The sequence below is a fragment of the Schistocerca piceifrons genome, chromosome 5 (genome assembly GCF_021461385.2).
Source record: "Schistocerca piceifrons isolate TAMUIC-IGC-003096 chromosome 5, iqSchPice1.1, whole genome shotgun sequence".
Lineage (NCBI taxonomy): Eukaryota > Metazoa > Arthropoda > Insecta > Orthoptera > Acrididae > Schistocerca > Schistocerca piceifrons.
The window spans coordinates 280536260-280553984 of record NC_060142.1 but is presented as its reverse complement, the minus strand read 5'-3'; the positions used below and the strand labels follow the sequence as shown (position 1 = coordinate 280553984).

At 40.5% G+C, this 17725-nt stretch overlaps 1 protein-coding gene across 9 annotated transcripts in view; it reads left to right on the top strand.

The window, feature by feature from the left end:
• The window catches only part of LOC124798714, a 495837-nt gene that overhangs the window by 251418 nt on the left and 226694 nt on the right, over positions 1–17725 (top strand). For all 9 annotated transcript variants that reach the window (XM_047262235.1, XM_047262236.1, XM_047262234.1 and 6 more), the window contains 3 exons: positions 1546–1938; positions 12600–12780; positions 15471–15803. In XM_047262235.1, the coding sequence (XP_047118191.1) occupies positions 1546–1938; positions 12600–12780; positions 15471–15803 (907 nt within the window). The remainder of the gene's footprint in view (positions 1–1545; positions 1939–12599; positions 12781–15470; positions 15804–17725) is intronic.

The window sequence follows — 17725 nt, the reverse complement described above, 5'->3', positions numbered from 1 at the left end:
CATAACCTCTTCACTTAAGTACAGCTACTAGTGAAACATTATCAGATTCATAAAGCTCACATATGACAACCAAAAAGGTACTAAAAAGGTTGGCTAACCTCTTCTGCACATGCATTGTGCATGCAGCCTCAAATAAATACGATACAGCTTACTGTACTAATTAAATACTGTTCACATAATTTATTGGGGGAAAAAAGTTTTGATATTACAGACTCCTTAAAGTGAAGTTATTGTTCCCTGTGAAAATTGTGTATAGAAGGCAACAGTATAATTTTCTTGTATTCCATGGTGACACCAATACTGGGATAACAGAAACTACTGTGGAAAACAAATCATTCAATTTCATATTGCAGTACGTTGTGATTTGTCATCAGGCTGGATAATCTTAGGCTTTCAGATTTTCAATTTTGTCTTCACCCATTAGTTTGCCATATTTTGTATCGTCGTCATTCAATTTCTGCTAATGCACCTGTTATTCTTTCATTTTCTGCATGTTACTTGTTTTTTATTTAGTTTTTTTTATTGAGTATAATTTCAGCACACACAACTTATCACTTCACTACTCGAATGTTCTCGGTGTTAATTGGTGTTTAAACTACTGAATGTATTTTCTTCAGAAAAGTTTCCGCAACTTCTCAGTAGATGGAATCTCATTCTTGAATTTCCTGTCCTTAATTCTCGCATGTTGTTATATGCCAAAATAAGATTATGAAAAATATTTTCCTTTCATCTCACATAATTCAGTCGTGATATTAATTTTGAAGACAGATATTTATTCCAAAGAGCTCTCTCTTACTGTTGATTGCTCTTCCAGAAATTCAGAAATAGACCGCAGTGTATTTACTGTTTAGAAGAATTAATACTTTCTTTCCGTGGTGTATTTGTTTAGGAATGAAATTATTTTTGATCCTTTATATTTGTGGTATCCCTTCTTGTGTAAAATGTAAAGAAATTTGAAGCTCTGGATCTGTTTACAATATACTGCCTGTTATGCTTTTTGCTGTAAGCACCGTAGTAAGAATATTTGAATATCAATAACGTCCTCTATTTGAGCCCGGAATTCTTACAGACTTTTTACCACCAGTCATTGATAGTATTCAAGTAAATGAATCGTTGAAGCAATAGAGGAATTCCTACCACCAGTAATAAAATTATGGCCGAAACAGAGAGAGATAGAAGAGCGACATGCTGTAAGACATGGAATTTTTGTGTAATTTTAGTCGTATATTGAATAAGGGGGTAGAAACTGTGGGTAATTGAGCATGGTGAAATGAGAGTAGTAGTCAATATAGTGGATATGCATGAAAGCATTTTACCATAGTTCAGCTGCAGTTAGAAACTGGTCAGTTTACATAAGAAATTATTTCAACTCAACATTCTTCATTTGTCTGAGTGAATAGCATGAGAAGAAAGATTGTTACTTTAGCTGACAGAACAGTAATTTTATTTTAATCAGTTTTACTGGATTATAGTGGTATTATTCTTGAATGAGATCAGAGGACTGCTTTCTTAAGTGTCACTACTATGGCTCTATCTTATGTGCAGGTGTTCAGCAACTCTTCCTGAAGACAGTGCTACAGGAAACGGTACTGTGGATGGCGTGAATGGGATTTCGGTGCCTCTGCATGTCGTCACATCTGGCGGTTCAGCAGGTGGCTCGCGAACTGGCTCTGCATCTCCGTCGGGCGGTTCCCACTCTGGCTCGGTGTCCGGCTCACATTCTGGCTCCGTGTCCAGGTCGGGTTCTGCTTCAGAGGATGGTGATGGTGAGGCTGACGGGCCTATGACACCAGCAGCACCGAATGCCAATGGTACGGGGGCGTATCGGCTCAGGGATTCGAGAATTATCGAAATAGCAGGTGGCCGGGAGGTCTTCTCCCACAGTAGGAGACGCCAGCGTGGCTCGGGTGGCGTCTGGGAGCTGAGACACCCTGTCAGGTATGGACAAGTTTGCTAATTTTTGTATATGTATGTGGGTGGATCAATTGTAAATGAAGCCTTTAAGTAAATATGGATCTAAGTGCCATTAAAAGAAAGAGAGAGAGAGAGAGAGAGAGAGAGAGAGAGAGAGAGAGAGAGAGAGAGAGATAATTTTACCAAAAATGGGGTCTAGGAGCCAATACCAACAACGTAAAAGGAGATTCAAGTACAAAGACAATTCCTATTAGCTACACCGATCGATAACAGAATATGCTGGATGTATGTGCCAAGCAGTCCAATGTATAAAGGGATTTAACTTTTGACACACTGGCACCCAGCCTCATGTTCGCCAGTCATCTTCATTAGGTTTTGTTGTGGCTTGTTGTCTTTCTGGTGTGTTGTGAGTGACTAGGCCTATCATTAGAAGGCTTATCATTGTTGCCCGGTCTCAATTATGACAGGTGAGAGTCTTAAGAAGTGAAGGAAGAAAGGAAAAGAAACACTATCGGAAGAAAATAAGAAATTGAGTGTATTGAAGGTGAAGGATGCCCCCATCCCAAAAACTGTACATAAGTGCAGATCCACTATCAGATGTGTACCTTACAACCAAAAAGTTTACTCTTTGACAATTTTTATTTATTATATCATAGTTAACAACAAATTATTTTCTAGGCCTAAAGCAAAGTTAATTCTTTCGTGATCAAATTAATTAAACAATTTTACAGTAATATGCAAAATTTTTCCAGCTTTTGGAGTGTATATTGAATGAGGCCATGTTTCTAACTTTCAATTTTTGTTTATAGATCTATAATTATATTAAGTGGGACGTACACATCTCATTTAAAATATTTTTTTAATTAGGGTTTAGGGTCTGTAAATAGAAGAAAGTAAGTACTGTTATTATGTCAAACAAATTTATTTATTCCTAGTGTAACATTTCTGTGAAATTTTTTAAATAATGGCTAAATATATTGTGGTACTGTGCAGTAGCTACATATGAAATTCCTACTTGTCTTTTGCTTCCGTGTGCTACATTGTGTGCTTTGCCTCCTTGTGCTCCTTGCTGGAAAATGTTTTCCAACTGTGTGTAGGCACTCATTATCTGTCCAAAATGGTGTTTATCAGCTATAAAAGGACAAGATAATAAGTCAGATAGTTTTGTGAACTCCTCACCACCTGAGAGATAAAAGATTTGTCACAAGAAAAAGCAGAAAAGGTAGAACCTCAGCTATATCGTGCCCTGCATCCATACCAGAATGAACAGGAACAGCTGTAATGGTATCTGTTGACAGATTCAACCAGTGAAGGATGTTGGCAGGAAGTCATTCAAATTACGGTGCGCGCGTGCTCACACACACACACACACACACACACACACACACACACACACGTGTCTTATCAATAAAATATGTGCACAAATCTATATATTTCTAGTGAACATTGTGTCTTTTTTACGATCAATACCTGTTCTTAGCATTTCTATTGCAGACAGGAAAAAACATTACATAAAACCACTGAAACACAAGGCACAATGTACAACTGAAACAATTAAGCTATATCTTGCACATTGGTGCCAAACAATGAGCCTGTTGGCTCCAAACAGTTAATACATTCAACACTAGATTGCAGCACAGATGTGGGACTTTCATATCCCTGTGAACTCAGGGAAGTAAATTTGTATTTTGGACACACATTTCCCATTGGTCACAAAAGGATTAAACGTGTTGTGAGAAATAACATGACATGTATGGAGATGCTGCAGAAAGTAGGTGTCAAACAACTGTGATGTACACTGTTCCAATGGCAAAGGGAAATTGCGCAAGTTGGTAAGAATGCTTTCTGCAATATTTTTACTGCGTCCTGTAAAAGGTGTTGGCGTTTAGTACAAAAACAAGCAGATGGCCACCCTAGTGTATGTTGAAAGAAGGAATAATAAAAATTGATAGAAAATTTACTCTTGATGCAGCTCTTGTTAGTGAACACACAATCATTTCTAAGGGACGTAACCCACTATGGGAGGTAGTATTCAGGGAGAAATATCTTTCACAGCATTTGAACATATCCAGGTTGTGCGTGGCTTTTAGAAACAATATTCTGGCAACACCGTTTCATACTATTATTATTATTTGATATTTAATAAGAATTTTAAAAGCAGACTATCTTTCAAGAAACCAAGAATAGATACATGTGCAGCATGTGATTTGTTAGCTTGTCGGATCACATCATCATCATCATCATCATCATAATCATAATCTGTTAAAGCTAATATAGAGTTCAGAAATAAACTAAAACTTCATCATTTGAAAGCAAAAAAGAAGTGAAAAAAGATTTTAATGAATCTCAAATCCCTAGTAGCTAGTGTGACATTTGCATTTAATTTAGAAAAAGTACTATCTTTACCTTGACTCATGCTAACATTTACTACCAAGGCAACCTCCAGTTTCAACCTTTGTACACATTTCCACAACACCACCTGTATGATGAATGTGTGGCATGAAGGAATATTAGATATTAATGTATTTCAATAATATTGTGCTAATAAGCCTGGATTTTACTTAAAAATATGTAAGTTTGTTCATTACCAGTTTCATTATGATTTTACAATGAAATGAACACCCTTAGCTGCTTACAGGCATTGGCATACATCAACGGGGACAGATGAAAATGTGTACCCCGACCGGGACTCGAACCTGGGATCTCCTGCTTACATGGCAGGCGCTCTATCCATCTGAGCCATTGAGATAAATCCCTGCAGTCGCACTATCCTCTGTGTCCTCGGTGGCTCAGATGGATAGAGCGTGCCATGTAAGCAGGGCATCCTGGGTTCGAGTCCCGGTCGGGGCACACATTTTCATCTGTCCCCGTTGATGTATGTCAACAGCTAAGGGTGTTCATTTCATTGTAATTTCATTCTAACGAGCTGCATGGTCACCGATGGTATCCGTTCTTTCGGACATGTCCAAAAGAACAGGCACCATCTTAGTATATCATTATGATATAATCATAAACAAGAATAGGTAATCAATATCCCTTCAATGATTAGGTATTATCCAATGAAACATCCATAAAAAGGGCTGTAAGTCCCTTAGGTCATTTTTAGGTTAAATACTGTGGATGTAGGACTGACCACATTTTGTAACTTATTCATTTTTTAACTGGTCTTGATTAATTCATAGATTTTAAGTGATTAAGCACAATGTAATATGTCTTAAATTAAATATATAAATCTCTTTTGAATTAGAAAATTAAAAGTTGTAGTAAAGAAAGAAAAATGCAACTACTGCAAAATGTTGTCAGTAGAATTTAGATCCCCATTTAGTTCAAGCCTTCAAATGAACTTTTTGAATTGCTGTATGCCCACTGGATGTGTGACACTTTGTACCTTCTACATCAGTCACATGAAGTATATCTGGAGGGGAGCATTGATCTGGTTCCCCCCAGAGGGCTCACCACTCTTTGGTGAGTTTGTGCTTGGCTACTACGGGGCCCCAGCATTTGCAGCACCTCTTCCCTTTCTGTGCTGCATATCCATCCTCCAGCTATTATTTTCCCCTTCCGTGGGGAACATGTCTTCGATATTTTTCAGAATGTGGTCTGAAGGTTTGATAGCCTGGCATCAGCACAATCCCTCATCTATATTTTCTTTCTTTCTTCATTCTCCATCTCCTTCTCATCCTCTGCTTGAGCATTTGATTCTCTTTGTGTCTTCTTCTTCCCTGTGCATTTCTGAAAGCTGGCCCCTGCGTTTGGCACATAAAATGTAAGTGGGTAATGTGTAATACCCAGCTCCAAGTTAACACATGTAGGGTTGCTACATACTCGCCGATACAGGTCAGGCACAGGGAGGGGCTATTGCCTGAACTGTTACCTTCCCAATTGCCAATTTGTCCCTCTGTCAGGAGTAAAGGTGGTGTGACGTGAGGTGTGAACAATCTCCTAAGGCAGGTGAGCCGCCCCTCCGAGGGGTCCCCCAGCTGGAAGAGTTGCGCCATCAGAGTGTCTTGGAATCATGGAGGATTTTTTAACGCTGAAGCAATCACCATCTCAGCCTGTGTCTACTAAATGTAAATGGAATGAGGCTAAAGATTCAAAGACTCCCAGCTGCACCTCTGTTTCCTGTGGTATCACATACAGGAGGAGGTCAGTCTTCTGCTATGAATGATCCGTTTATTATTCAGAAAGGTGTTGATACAGTTTCAGGTACTTTGAAATCCTGCTCTTGCTTATGTAATGGGACTTTACTTCTGGAGACAGATTGTGATTCTCAAACCCAATAATTTCTTCCAGCTTTGTTCCTCCACGGCTATCCTGTTCATGTTGAAGCCTGTTGTACACTGAATTCTTCAGGTGGCATTATTTACACTCAGCTGCTTGATAGTCCAACTCGGGGAGAAATCCAAACTTCTCTCTCTGATCAGGGCATCATTGAGGTCCATTGGCTAATGAAACAGCTTGATGCAGACTTAAAGTGCGCGTCGTTTATGTTGGCGGCCAAGTTTAGGTTCGTTCTGTGCATCTTACGTCACAAGACACAGTCAGTCAATGAACAGAGAACGAAGTTGCCAGATCTCGACTGCAGAGCAGAGCACGGACGAGTGTCTTCAGTTTTAGAAACGTTCAGTCATAAATAAAGTAATAGAACAAAAGCAATGTCTTGATAGCAGAGTTTCTTTTATAGAAAGTTTGGAAAAAGCATTCTTTATACCAATTGCTTCATATTCTATTTATTAATTAAACCAAACAAGCAATAAGACTCCTAATTCAGGCGATAGCAAGGAAAGGTGTTTGTATCAATCTCACGAACCGCTTTTTCGCAATAAATAACAGGGGTAATTGTTTATTTCCTATTGTACTTCGACGAAGTGTGAGTAATTCATAGTCATACCAACAGTGTTTATCAGTATTTTGCGTGACGTGTTATAGTCCTCATGGCGTTATGTAGCAGACGAGATGCGTTAGCGGAATGGTTAAGGTGTTGGGCTGTTACGTGAAAGGTAAAGAGTTCAAACCTTGGGCGGTGCTTAATATTTTCTTTATTTAAAAACAATATCGAAGTGTCTTGCTTCACGAATTTTATTCGTTTGAATGCAATTTTTTGAAATTTCTAGTGCTTTGTCTCTTCATTAACCCTTTCGCTGCCGCAGACACGTGCTCCCCGCATTCCGCGCTGTGCGCGATTTTGTCATCACTGCACTGCTCGCCTGTGCAGACACATGGTGTTCCCACTGCTTTGACACACTTATCATTCGATTGCACAAAAACTATTTGGCCCAAAAATTTGATTTTTACACATCTTCTTGACTGATACCTTCCCCCCATAAATGACTTAATTTTGTTTCGATGTTCAACCCAGTTATTGTGCAGCATTAAATGTAGTAAACCATTGCACGAAATTTTGAAGAGTTTGCAGAGGTAAAAGTCCATCGCGTATACTTTCCGTATGGTCGATTTTAGTTGCCACAATGTTGAGAATGAAATGTGGACAAGATACCTAAATTTCATATAAAATTTACTGTATAACAATATCTCATTTAATTTAAGTACCACATAGGTGTCGTATGTAATATTGAGAAATATTCCGTCTTTCGCGACTGTAATAAAAGTTTTATTTAGACCGGGCGCGTTTGGCTTTATTTTAAAGCACTTCAATCGATGAAAGGTATGGCACATACACAGTGGTACTCAAGTTATCTTTCTTGTTTTTGTTCCACAGTCGCAGTTTTACCAATGGTATTGAAATATATTCCTCTTCTGTAACTGTAATAAGCGACTTATTTAGACCAGACGTGTTTCTCTCTTTTGAAGCATCTTCAGTGGACAGTATTTTGTCTCCACCATTGCCAAGTTACCTTTCGTAGTTTTGTGCTGCGGTAACACAATATTCAACGTTTGTGTCGGCTAATCAGTGTTTTAGCAAATAAATGCTGTTTGCGTGTGCCACAAACAAAAATTATATTTGACATAGCTCAGAGCACTTCACTGATAGACGGTATATTCAAGTCCTAATATTTTTGTAAGTCCACAGTTTTGTTTAATGTATTTGTCTACTTCCTTTTGATTGATTGAAGTGCTTTAAAATAAAGCCAAACGCGCCCGGTGTAAATACAACTTTTGTTACAGTCGCGAAAGACGGAATATTTCTCAATATTACATACGACACCTATGTGGTACTTAAATTAAATGAGATATTGTTATACAGTAAATTTTATATGAAATTTAGGTATCTTATCCACATTTCATTCTCAACATTGTGGTAACTAAAATCGACCATTCGGAAAGTATACGCTATGGACTTTTACCTCTGCAAGCACTTCAAAATTTCGTGCAATGGTTTACTATATTTAATGCTGCATAATAACTGCGTAGAACATCGAAACAAAATTAAGTCATTTATGGGGGAAGGAATCAGTCAAGAAGATGTGTAAAAATCTAATTTTTGGGCCAAATAGTTTTTGTGGAATCGAATAATGAGAGTGTCAAAGCAGTCGGAACACCATGTGTCAGCACAGGTGAGCAGTGCAGTGACAAAATCGCGCACAGCGCGGAATGCGGCGAGCACGTCTCTGTAGCAGCGAAAGGGTTAATGCGGCCGTGGTGGCTTTACTTCATGAACTGCGCGCTCCCCCCTAAACGTAAGCTTGCGAACTATGCTATGCTATGGCGCTGCTTCTCTTGGCGCGTGCGTCGTGTGCAACTGGGAACGCAGCAAACTCCCGCGTCTGGGCGGGCATGCACGAGCCGCCAAGATAAAAGAATTGAACTTGTTCCTAAGCGCATACGTTTCTCACATTTGATTGAGTATTGCTTCCATCAGAGATTAAGGCAGGGTTTGAAGTCATTATGGCCTGACCGTATGCTTCAAACTGGATGTGTTGCTACCAGTGTCATCATTATAACTACATTTGCGCATCCTGTCAAAACACTGCCAAATGTGTTATTTGTGGTAGAGACGCTCATGAGGGCAATTGCCCGCCTCCTCCTCCCCACTGTACCAATTGTAATGGCGACCATGCAGCTCATCCCATGAATTTCCCTTGTATCTCAGTGTGTAGGCAGTCCAGGAGATCCAGGTGAGGAAAGAAAAAGTACCCTACCCTATCGTGTTGTTTGCAAGGTTTTGGCTTGTTGAAGGCCCTGCATTTCATCATCTGGCACTGACAGTACTGTTCTGCTATGCCTCGCTCCATGGAAGGACATAACCATGTAGACTTGTGACTTCAAATTCGGTGCTGCAGTTGCAAAATCATCCAGTGTCACAGTAGCATTTCCGTCTTCTCCTCCTACAGCTGCGCACCAAACCACCAAATCTTCACCCACTGCGGCAAAATCACCTGCTACATAATCAGCAGGCTGGAAAGGCATTTTTCAGCCCCGGAATGCACAGGCTGACACTGAGACAATGCTGACGCCTCTGTAGATTTTTAGGGATCAGGATTCACTAGCATCTGTACCCTGTAGCAGAGTGTCTCTGAAGGCTGGCACTCGGCAACAACTGAGGTGAGTACCTTTCATTTGCTCCCTCTGGCCCATTCCCGACGACGACTATTCCCTAATGGAACATTTGTGGCATTAGGTCCAACAAGGAGGAATTAAGGCTGACTGTATCCATACCATATCACTGAACACCCAGCTGCAAGTTGCTGCAGTCCCCATTTCTCTTCTTCGCTTCACCTTTTCTCTTTGTAATGTCTATGTCCCTCCATTGTTCAGTGTCACCAGAGCAGACTTATTCGAGCTTATTGGTCAGCTCCCTCATACCTTTCTGCTGCTCGTCTACTTTAATGTCTATCATCCTTTTTGGTGCTCTTTGAGAACCTGTCCGAGGTTCCCTCTTGGCTGACCTCAATCAACTCAATGTCATCTGCATTAACACTGGATCACCCTTGTTCCTTTGAGACTCCACACACACTTATTACCATTTGGACCTCTCATTCTGCACTACCCAGCGTGCCTGTTGTCTCAAGTGGTCCCTTCCCTCTGACACATATGCGAGAGACAATTTCCTGTGCACTGTCCGTTTGCTGACTCCAACCCCACCTGTGTGTAAACCCAAATGGCAGCTTTTTAAAGTCGAATGGAGGGTTTACCCCTTCCTGCCGACCTTTGATGAACATCATTTCACCAGTTGTGATTATTACATTACAAATCTTACCCTTACTGCTGTAGAACGCTCCATACCTCACACTTCGTCTTCACTACACTGCATCCCAGCGCCTGGTGGAGATATGCTCCCCCTGTAAACTATATTCGTTATAAACACTGGCATCCACAGTGTCGTTCCGTCCTTCGGGATAGCAAAAAAAAGGTAGCTGGATTTTATTTACTGGTTCTTTGAACAGTTCCATTGCCTCTTCTGTCGTATGTGGCAACCTCCATCATCTCTCTAGGACCAAGATTCATTCCCTAATTTCTGGCCTGACCGTAGTAGTCGATGTCATTGTAGACCCTATTGCTATCTCCAACACCTTGGGCCACTATGTTGTGGAGATTTTGAGTTCCATCAAGTATCAACCCCACCTTCCTCCTGGGAAATGAATGGAGGAGGCTCTAGTGATATCGTCGTCCTCTCAGAGTCTTGACTGCTTCATTGTTGCCTGTACTATGAGGGAGCTGGACTATACTCTCACTTCAGCCCAATCTTCTGTCCCAGGGCCGGATGTTGTTAACATTCAGAAGTTGCAGCACCTTTCATTCCAGCAAGCACTTTCTTCTTCATATGTGCAATCACATTTAGACAGATGGTATGTTTCCAAGACTCTGGCATGAAACCAGTCTCATACCTACATCTAAGCTCTGTAAGGACAAACACCTTTCTTCGAGCTACTGCCCCATTTCCGTTACCAGCTGTTTTTGCACAGTGATGCAACATGTGATTCATGGCTGGCTGGTATGGTGGCAAGAGTCTAGCAGTCTACTAATCACTGTACAGTGTAGATTTCAAGGATTCCATTCTGCGGTTGACCATCTCGTCACTTCATCAACCAGTGTTGTGAATGGTTTTCTGTGGAAATAAAAGACTAAGGCCATATTTTTTGATTTGGAGAAAGCATAAGACACCCGTTGGAAGACAGGTATCCTACGTACTCTATACATTCGGGCGTCTGAGGCCGCATGTCAGATTTCCTTCAGGAATTTTTAAAAGATGAGTTTTCAAGGTATGTGTGGCTTGGCCTTGTCCAGACCACTTCACCTCCTCCAATCCAGACTGCAAGATGCAGTGCATTAAAAGCCACCAATGAGACACTTGGGTGGATTATTGAAAATGAGAATAGTGAATGGACTGCAGAGGTAGTTGCGGTATATAGGCACATATTAAAAAATTCCAACTGTACTGTTCAAACCAAAATGCTTTGCTCAAAATTTTATCAAGTTGTAGAAATGTCACAGTTGTTAATTTGTTGTTTGTGTGCATGTATTTTACCAGTAACTGAGTAGTTGTAAAAAAAATTGGAAATTTTTAAAAAGTTTACGGGACATTCAAAAAGTAAAACAATATGTACATAAACATTTCAATACATGATACTCTACAGCAGTTGAATGGCTTCAGATATTAGCTTTAGCTGTTTTCTTATTTAGAGTATAATTTCATGTGCCAATGTTTGTAATTAGTTACAAAAATTATTGTAAGTCATCTGAGTGTGTTTAGTTTGATCACCCATAAACACACACATTGTGGAGTGTAGTGACATTCATTAGTTGTGAAAGTGCACACTCACTCTTGTGTGTGTGTGTGTGTGTGTGTGTGTGTGTGTGTGTGTGTGTGCGCGCGCGCGCGCGTTTTCCATTTTTAAAAAGCTTGTTTAATTTGAGAGGCAAAGAATTCATTATTAGCTTTTGTGCCATTTTACTGTCATTTTTGTCTAATCAGTGATGTATAATAATGTAAGATTGAAATTAAATGCCACCAGTGTAATTGGGGGCTGTTCCATTATTGATAACTAAGAGTTGCCTGTTGACTCGTACATTGTAGCTGCTGAGAGGGAGACTTGCATTTCAGATATGTATTCTCGCATTTAAACTGAATTTGATGAAAAGCTTTGTTTTCCAGAACAACTTTGTTGCAAAATAAGTAGTGAGACCCATTGCACTCTTAAAATGTATCTCTCGTCATTGTTGTGAGCGTATGCACTCCTGTAATCAATACACACAGATTAAACCAACTGACAGGGTGGTTCCTTTGGAACACACACAGTGAATCTATACATCTTGTAAATTAAAGAGCCCTACTACATTTTTCTGTCTGTATGTGAAGGTAATTTGTGGAATAACTGTCAGCATTTTGATATGGGTTTCATTAATTGATAGATTGTTTCGTGAGAAAGGTTTGCGTATGTAATTTATTACTGCTGTACCAGAAAAGTCATCCGGTTGTAGATACTTCGTGCTATCCCTCTGAAGCCAGTGCAGGGTGCTGCTTTCCTTTTGTGCCCTTGTCCAATCTGATGTGACCACTTTCTGATGACCTCATCCTCAATGACAGGCCTTTCTCTTTTCCTTGCATGTACTGGCATTGTAGTCACTTAAAGTCTACTATCAATCTGCCATAATTGATATTTACCACATAGAGAGAGATATTTGTTTCACGTGAATTACTCTTCTGTGAGTGAGTTCCTGTTAGTGCAGTAAATAAGACAGTTTCATAGTCCCTTACCCAATTCATTTGGCTCTTGACTCCTTAGGAATGGCAGAAGTACAGTACCTAGTGTGGATGGTGACGATGGAGACATGACAGAGACAGTGTTCTCATCAGAAGTGCGGCGCGTTCGACACAGTCCAGCTGAAGTAGTGGTCTTCGATGATATAGGTGAGAGCTGGCAAGAGCAAGTTGACAATACGGGTCCAACACTGCACTACTTCCAGGTTAGTCACTGACTGCTACAGTTGAAGTCTTCTAATTCTGTTACTGCTGCAGTTCTCTTATTGAAGTTGAGGTAGTAAAATTTTCTCTCGGTTACTTGTGTGATATATGTTGCGGTGTGAAAGGGTTCATTTCAAAGTGTTCCATGTAATTTGTGTTTGAATGTAGTTACATCCTGAAGATTTTATATAACTGGAAAAAAAGGTAACAAAGTAATTCTCCACAGTACAAGTTGTAAATAAAACGTCTGCAGTAAAATAGGATAAGCTAGCCATAATAATCTTTTTAAGCTTATTTTAAATTTTAGAATGGTTATTGTCACACATTTTGTTTCGTAAGGTGTGTGATCAGATTTTTACAGCTGCTTTAAGCAAAGGAAGGAAGGAATTAGGTCCAGTGTCTTCAAACAAGCCATTCAGAGACTTATCAGATAAGAGAGGCAGATATTAAATGACTAAAGATAAAATGACTGGGTCAGAAACGATAAACAAAACAATAATCAGTTTTATGAATTGCTGGAAATTGTAATATATTCTGAAAATGTACAATACAAGTTGGGATGCACAATAGTGAGATGCAGAAGAAGTCCAAAACTTGCAGTAGAAACAATGCACTTCTAACTGGGAATTTTCGGTGCATCATACAATTTTACAAGGGGACTGGCCCAAAGAAAAAGTGACGTCTAGGTTTTGATCACACACATTATTTTACATTATATCAAGGCTTAATTATGACGAAGACAAAATATGTTTACGCTAAAAAAAAGTAGAATTACATTAAAAAGAAACATAGGTGATGTTTGTGTGTTGTTAAATATTTTTTTATGCCAGAAGAAGTTTAGGTAGACAAAGGAACGATACTTCTGATCCTGATCAAAGCTGTCCACATACGAACTGGATGTAAGCAGTTGACAACCTATGTTTTGAAAGACAAGCTGTCGATATTCCAGTTTTGTCTCAGACAGTGGAAGGTTCAGGTTGGAATATCAACAAAGTTACGAAAACGATACTAGTGCACACAGAGCTTCTAGCCAAAACTGCCTTCAGAAAGCAAACACTTAAAACTCACACAAGGTAGTGCACCTGTGCTCGTGAGACCACCACCTCTGGCCGCTTTGTCCAAAATGAAACTGTGTCAAATGGAAGCAGCAATCTGGAGTGGGGAAGGAAAGGAGGATAGCAGGATAAGAATGGGTGGAATGAAGTGAGTGCTGCCTGGCAGTATGCAGGGACTAGACCTTGGCGGACAAGGCTGCCAGGTGAAGTGTCAGGAGGATTGGGGAGGGGGAGTGGAAAAGGGGAGTAGCAGAGAAGGTGAAAAGGCCAGTGGGTGCACATTGGCAGAGAGCGATGCACAGTGAGGGTAGGGGGGATATGAATTGGGAGGACGTAATGACAAGACAGAGGGAGTGGAAACTTTTGCGTGGAAGTAGTGGCCAGGATAAATTCAGGATAGAGAATGTGTCGTAAGGAGGATAACTTCTATCTGCGCAATTCAGAAAAGCCGGTGGTGGAGGGGAGAATCCAGACGGCACGGGATGTGCAGTAGGTGTTTAAGTTAAGCATGTTATGTTCTGCCGCATGTTGTGCCTCAGCATGATCCACTTTGCTCTTAGTCACAGTTTAGTGGTGGAAAGTTGTTGGTAGTCGTATCAATATCACAAGCTGTGCAGTGATTGCAGCAGAGCTAGTATATGACATGACTGCTTTCACAGGTGGCCTGGCCTCTGATGATGGGATAGCATAAACCCGTGACAGGACTGGAGTAGGAAATAATGGGCAAATGAATAGGGTAGTTATTGCACCTGGATCGTCCACAGGGATGTGATTCCTGGGAGTGGTGTATAAAGGTGGACTATGATGCGGGTGGGCGATGGAACACCACTTTAGGAGGGGACGGAAGTTCACCTGGAATTCAGTGACACCTGTGGTAGTAATCTAAGCCACCATGACAGCTGTGGACTTTGTGTACATTATCTTCCAGTAAGATAACTGCCTGTGTCACAAGCCAAATTCTTTCTACAGTGGTTTGAGAAGCACGATAGTGAACTGACGCTGATGTCTTGCTCACCAAAATTTGTCTGATCTGAACCAGATGGAGTGTAATTTAGGAGAACTGCATGGCCTATGGTTAGATGTTTTGTGACACTCACATTTGAAAACCTACGAAGAACCTGTTGAATTCACATCATACAGAATTGCTACTGTATTGGGTTCCAAATGGCTATGAAGCAGGTGGACGTGTTTGGCTCTGCTGTGTAGTTCGAAAATTTGTATGACAGGTAGACATAAGACTAATTGTGTACGTAGAGGAAAGTTTCCGTAAAATGCAGGCTACATTGCCAAAACAATGTGATCTACCTTCACGATGTAGAAGTATTACAGCTTCTCTTCTCCACAGTTTCATGCTATGTGCCTAGGGTAGGTCCTTGTAGAATCTGAGCAGTCAGTCTATCTTGTCCTCCAGTGATACTTCAATGTCACATACCATTCACCTCACCTGATGCATTTTCATTAGTGGAGTCTTTACTACATTAAAGAACTTAAGCTCAGTATCTTTCTCAGTGTTTTGTAGAGTAATTTGAAGTAATATCGCTTTTATGAACCATAAAAAAGTCTTGTAACAATTAGTTACTACAAAATGAATTTGCCTTTCTTCAGAAAATTGTCAAGTATCTGACATTTATTTCTAGAGTCCATCTCTGACGACAGGAGGGGAAGTAGATATTACAGAACGTGATGGAGGAAACAGGAGTCCTGTAGGCGCAAGAGTGATTGGTGGTCTGCCAATTGCCCAGTACGAGGGTTCTCCTCGGCGTTACGGGCCCAGGCAGTCGTCCGTGTCTCGCCATGGAACACATTCAGTCAGCTTGCCGAGTGCACAGAGCTTGCTCAATTCTCCCTCTGTGTATCCACCTAGGCCTGGCTTCCCACAGAGGATCCTCACATCACAGCAGCAACAGGCATCATCTCAACAGCCGCAGCAGCAACAGTCACCACAACAGCATCAGCAAGATGAACAAGAGGTAAGAATGCGTCTATTGTTCAGCAGCATAATGCTGTTCATTTTCATAAAAAGGTGTTGTATGGAACTTCTTAATTAAATACTCAATCAATTACCAGTGACATATGTAGGATTAACTGCTTCAAGTGGGGAGGGGTGGTTGTTGTAGCCAAGTCTTTTTTTTAATGATTTATTTGTACCGCTTGGTTACAAGGACACACTGTATTAACTCGGTGCAAAAAGTGATTGCAAATTGCTGTGTGTTTCCAGCTTCTAAGTGTTTCAGTAGACTACTGCCTTTCCATTTGTTTGCAACTGAGATCACAGTATTCGGAGAATATAGATTACTAATACACACTTCTCTCCCCCATACCCCACTAACTACAGTATGTATTCTGCAGTTGATGTTATTCTGACTTTTTAATATTTGTTCCTCAGGAATGATAGAGCTCATGGGGTTGAGTGAAATTAAAGATAGTTTTCTTATTGGCAAATTTCCATTATTCCTGGCTAACATCTTGTAGTTGAATTTCAGTGTCGCTCGTACAACCAGCCATTAGTTCATAACTAATTTGTTTAGTCATGTACAGATCATTTTACTGTAATATAAATATGCCTGAATTATACTAATAAAACACAATTAAAAGATAACTAATGAGCAGGCATATTATTACCTACTGGTCTGTTTAATTCCAAGCCTCATGTACATTATTTATTCACATCCCGTCATGAATCACTGCACACATTGCACTTGCTGCTCACACTACACATCAAGTCGGGATATACTCAGGTAGTTGAATTAGAATTCTTAATTCCGTGTGTGTGTGTGTGTGTGTGTGTGTGTGTGTGTGTGTGTGTGTGTGTATATATTGTGTGTATATATATTGGCCTTTACAAATGTCTGCTTGTGTCTGTGTATGTGTGGATGGATATGTGTGTGTGTGCAAGTGTATACCTGTCCTTTTTTCCCCCCTAAGGTAAGTCTTTCCGCTCCCGGGATTGGAATGACTCCTTACCCTCTCCCTTAAAACCCAATCCTTTTGTCTTTCCTTCTCCTTCCCTCTTTCCTGACGAGGCAACCATAGGTTGCGAAAGCTAGAATTTTGTGTGTATGTTTGTGTTTGTGTGTGTGTCTATCGACCTGCCAGCGCTTTTGTTTGGTAAGTTTCATCATCTTTCTTTTTATATATATATATATATATATATATCAATATAATGGAAGGAAACATTCCACGTGGGAAAAATTATATATAAAAACAAAGATGAGGTGACTTACCGAACAAAAACGCTGGCAGGTCGATAGACACACAAACAAACACAAACATACACACAAAATTCAAGCTTTCGCAAAAAATTGTTGCCTCATCAGGAAAGAGGGAAGGAGAGGGGAAGACGAAAGGAAGTGGGTTTTAAGGAGTCATTCCAATCCCGGGAGCGGAAAGACTTACCTTAGGGGGAAAAAAAGGACAGGTATACACTCGCACACACGCACATATCCATCCACACATACAGACACAAGCAGACATATTTAAAGACAAAGAGTTTGGGCAGAGATGTCAGTCGAGGCAGAAGTGTAGAGGCAAAGAAGTTGTTGAAAGACAGGTGAGGTATGAGTGGCGGCAACTTGAAATTAGCGGAGATTGAGGCCTGGCGGATGACGAGAAGAGAGGATGTACTGAAGGGCAAGTTCCCATCTCCGGAGTTCGGATAGGTTGGTGTTGGTGGGAAGTATCCAGATAACCCGGACGGTGTAACACTGTGCCAAGATGTGCTGGCCGTGCACCAAGGCATGTTTAGCCACAGGGTGATCCTCATTACCAACAAACACTGTCTGCCTGTGTCCATTCATGCGAATGGACAGTTTGTTGCTGGTCATTCCCACATAGAATGCGTCACAGTGTAGGCAGGTCAGTTGGTAAATCACGTGGGTGCTTTCACACGTGG